The 4119-nt window shown below is 44.0% G+C and overlaps 1 protein-coding gene across 2 annotated transcripts; it reads right to left on the bottom strand.

Annotated features, from left to right (window-relative positions):
* Window positions 1–249: 249 nt before the first annotated feature.
* Window positions 250–2968, bottom strand: CUNH15orf40 (chromosome unknown C15orf40 homolog). Of its 2 annotated transcripts, none has more exons than XM_057413177.1 (4): window positions 2837–2968; window positions 2625–2751; window positions 1555–1682; window positions 250–479 (listed from the first exon to the last, which is right to left on the bottom strand). In XM_057413177.1, the coding sequence occupies exons 1-4, from the start codon at window positions 2900–2902 to the stop codon at window positions 387–389; spliced, it is 414 nt and encodes a 137-aa protein (XP_057269160.1). In that variant the 5' UTR covers window positions 2903–2968; the 3' UTR covers window positions 250–386. The 2 variants fall into 2 exon arrangements, with proteins under 2 accessions (XP_057269160.1, XP_057269243.1); XM_057413260.1 differs by having other exon boundaries at window positions 2870–2937.
* Window positions 2969–4119: the final 1151 nt, after the last annotated feature.

The following is a 4119-nucleotide window of genomic DNA, read 5'->3' as shown; positions in this document are numbered from 1 at the left end:
GGGTCTTTACCATCAGACAGACTCATCCTCATGAAAAATCACGAAGCTTATCAGTGCAAGCCTCTCACTATGTTAACCAAAGTTTGCTTCACTAAGAAACAACTTTTCTAAACCAGAAAGAGGACAAATCTTTCCAACAGGAAATTCCAGAGGAAAAAAAAAAAAAAAAAAAAGACTGTAGCAACAGAAGCAGAAACAGCCTCAGTAAAGACAAGTTTTGCTAACCAAATCCACACAAAACTGCAGCAGCTGTATTGGGGGGGCGGGAGGAAGAAGTGTTCTTCCCTAGTCATTACCCACATTCTCAATAGGACAAGATTTACATCAGAAATAGTGTCAGTCCATTTACCAAGATGCATTTTCCCATTTCCCACTCTTGTTTTAGGTCAACTGGAAGCTTCTTTTTTCAGTTTTTCTAAAACCTCATCTGGTGTCATCGATACCACAATCTTCACCACTTTTTCACGTGATTTACCACCCTGGGTTAGACACACATACAAAAAAAAATCTTTCAGAGAATCACCGCAAAATACACATAGCAAAAAAAAAATCTCACTGTAACACCAACATACCAGGTACTTTAAAAATAATTCTGAAAGTGGGGATACGCAGAATTAACAGCAGTAAGTGAGAACTCATCGATGGCCTTTCTAATTATTTGGAAGATGGAAAACAATGTCTTATCTTCTCCTTTTAAAACTGGATACAGCTCCCAGATCATGCCCTGGATTGATGCTCTTCTTAGAGGCAAAAAGCAAGGAGTGCTAAGTTTCTGTAATTTACTTGTATCATCTAGAAGCAAGATGCCAACTAATTTGCATTTTTGTTTTTAAAAAGTGGGTATATACATATATTTGATAACTGTGTACTTTCTGATCTTTCTTCAGAGTTACCCCTCTCAGATTATTAGCTACTTTTGACAGACTTCAACTACTACCTTAAACCAACAGACAAAAAATAAAAAGCACAATTTTTCATTGTGCTCTAATGGTCATAAAGTATAAATGAATATGGCTGGAAAGACTGACTGCAAGTACAATGAATTAATAAAACAAATTAGTTATTCAGTGCAATGAATAAAACAAAGAGCTTTCACTTGCCAAGTCATGTAAATTCTGACACAAAGAAACCCTTGAGGCCCAGCTATAACCCAAGTGCTTACATATGCCCTTGCTTATGTGTGACAGTTGTAATAACATTTTCACTCAAATACAGAAGTAACTTAAAGAAGTTATTAATAAAATGCACATTCTCTGCAAAGCACAAGTTTTGTGAACTGCATTTAACATGAAAACAAGAGGATCTTAGAAGTAACACAAAAAAACATGAACTACACAGATATGGAAAATCTATCACAATGAGAACTATGGTGATTAAATATCCCAAATCAGCTGTGGTCCCTCCTACATTAGGTTTGTTCTCAATGAATAACACACTTTTAAAGTATCTTTTTCACTGAACTTGGAGAGCAGCTTCCTGTACTGGATCAGTAAGTTTCAAAATATCAAATTTAAATTGCAGCAAGGCAAGACTGAAAGAAAAGAAAGCAAATACCTTCTCTAATGTAACTTCACTCTTCTTCACTTCTAGCACCTTCGAGAGGTAGCGACACAGCTCTGCATTGGCCTCCCCATCTGATGGAGGTGCAGCAATAGCTATACCTACTGCCTCTGCCGTCACATCTGTAACAAGTAATTTAAGAATTCAGTGCTCAAAATATTAAAAACATCTAGCTATTGTCTCCTAAATATGTTTATGGTTTTGAAAGCATTTTAATTTAAACCCAAATAAATTTACAGATTAGCATACCATTTTTACTCTTCACAAATTCCCTTAAATACATTAGCCACTACAAAGGTGATGACGTGATACAAAGAAGAAAGACTTCAGACCTGTACCAGAGCTCAGCCATTACGTACCAGTTTTCACACAACCAGGGCACTGTTTTAAGCCCCTCTGTTCCCCATTCTGATGCAGGTGTAGTCCAGCTTGGCATCGTGTAGCATCACACAAAACAAGTTACCCCACCAAAAGCCATGATAAACCCACCCAGAGAGCTATGGCATCACCCACAGCGTCCCTGCATTGCCGCCTGAGCCTGGATACTCTCCTGCAGCCCAACTTGTTTCATACACACACTTCAACAAAAACCAGCTCTGATTTGTACATGAGGAAGCCCAGATTTGTAGAGGGAGGGCGCATTTATTAGATTACGCTTTTATCGTTCAAATAAAACCCACAGCCTCTTGAAGTACAAATCGCATGCACATTACACATGGACTGCGATGCTGACCGAGTGCGCTCCTCATCGCAAAAAGGAGTAAGAACTCACACCGTGCTCACTGCACCACCTAGCGAAGCCTGACCGGGAACGTGAAAGAGCCACTCCGGGCTCCTAAGCGTGAAATCACTACTTCCGTTTTCTAGCGACCTTTTCCCCGCACACCTGAGGGAACAGCGGTAAACCACGGACCTCGTTAACGCACTCGTTACACGAAGCTCTCCCGCTCCGGCCGCGCTCCTCACACGAGGCGGCCGCAGCACCTCAGCCCCGCGCGCCCACCTCTGCCCACGGCCCCGTGTCCCGCCGGCTCCCGCGCCTCAGCAGGGCAGGCAGCACCCACCTGTGACGCCGCTGCTCCTGGCGCCGGGCTTGGCGCGAACCGCCACCCTCACGCAGCCGTCACCCGCTGCCGCCACCGGCCCCGCGGCGGCGCCCGGTTTCGCCGGCCCCTTCCCGGCTCCTTTGCCCTGAAACGGAACAAACGCGGTCACCGCGGGCGCCTCCCGCCCGCTCCCCGCGCCAGGGCTCGCTCGCCCGCCCGCCCGCACACACCTTTCGGGGCATGGCCCCGCCGCCGCCCCGCACCGGCAGCCGACGGAAGCCGGCAAGGGCCGACATAGATCGGCGGGGCCTTTCCGGCAACACCAGCGCGCTCCGCCCCGGCCCCGCCTGCGCCGCGCCAGCACCTCCCGCTGCTCCGAGGGCGGCACGGGGCGGAGCGGGCCGCTGACCTCGGCCGTGTGCCCACCCGCAACCGCACTCTATGGCCACCGAGCGGAAAAAGCTCCGCTTGGGAGAAGAGAGTGCAAAACCTGTGCACAGCAGCTGGTACCAAACACAGGGCGTGGTGTAAAGACCGTGGTTTGAGACCTAGAGACCTGGAGCACGCACTTAGAGAGAAATCAGGGAAGAGAAACAGGGAGAGGTTTAGGTTTTTTCCTCCTGTGGTCTCAAATGCTGACTTTAGTGTAATTCGGGGAAGGGTACAACATTTTGTACATTGAGAGACATTCTACTACAACACAGTACATATTGAAAGACACTGGATCTATATATATACATCAATGACATCAAATTATCATATGCAATCTGCAAAACTAGTTGCACACAAACAATTCTTAGTTTGTACTATTTTTTTTAGTATTAGAATGCCCAGTGATAAAATATCATCAGCAAAAGTCTTGTTTTCTCATTTTCACACTATACATTTTCCGGTAGGCACATATGTATATACAATGGCTATTTCCATAACCAGCTCTGTGTTCCAAAACAGCCCTTCTGAATTAAGAGAGATTCTGGACCGACTTGGTTGTTGCTGAATTTGACTTGGGATTTCTTCAGTGCAGCTGGAGGTATGCTGAGTCCATTAGTTCTCGATGGCTCGTCCAAAACAACAAAATCAGCCTTGCTGATGCACTTCCAAAAAAAAAAAAGACCAACAAAACACCAAACCCCAAAAAACAAACCCAACAAAAAAAAAAAAACAACAAAAAAATTAATTAAAAAAACCCAAAACAACCCCAAACAACCCACCCCAAAAGAACAAAAAAAAAACCAAACACACAAAAAAACCCCAAAACAAATAGTAGCAATTCACGTCCATACAGTCATTCTGAGGTCATACTGTGAAGAAGTATAAGCTGGGACTACAGCAGCAACTTTACTGTCGTTTTAGGACAGGTTGGGGATAACATACACAAGGAGTTCATCATGAGTAAGGATTTTCCAGTTAAAAAAAAAAAACAAAAAAAAAATCCCAAGAAAAAAAGAATTTTACTACATTTTACTACAGGGATGGAAATACAAAGAAATTAATCACAAAATACTATTTAAAA

This window comes from Pezoporus wallicus, unplaced genomic scaffold, assembly GCF_028554395.1.
Source record: "Pezoporus wallicus isolate ANWC-B61680 ecotype Strahan unplaced genomic scaffold, APGP_CSIRO_Pwel_v1 contig_3952, whole genome shotgun sequence".
Lineage (NCBI taxonomy): Eukaryota > Metazoa > Chordata > Aves > Psittaciformes > Psittacidae > Pezoporus > Pezoporus wallicus.
Note: the sequence above shows the minus strand (reverse complement) of the source record. Positions and strands in the feature narration are given on the sequence as shown.

Coding starts and splice junctions, on each gene's coding strand:
- CUNH15orf40 (XM_057413177.1), bottom strand. CDS start 2,902: ATGTCGGCCCTTGCCGGCTTCCGTCGGCTGCCGGTGCGGGGCGGCGGC. Junction 1,683..2,624: donor CAGGAGCAGCGGCGTCACAG/GTGGGTGCTGCC, acceptor TACTTGTTACAG/ATGTGACGGCAGAGGCAGTA. Junction 480..1,554: donor GTGAAGTTACATTAGAGAAG/GTATTTGCTTTC, acceptor TGTCTAACCCAG/GGTGGTAAATCACGTGAAAA.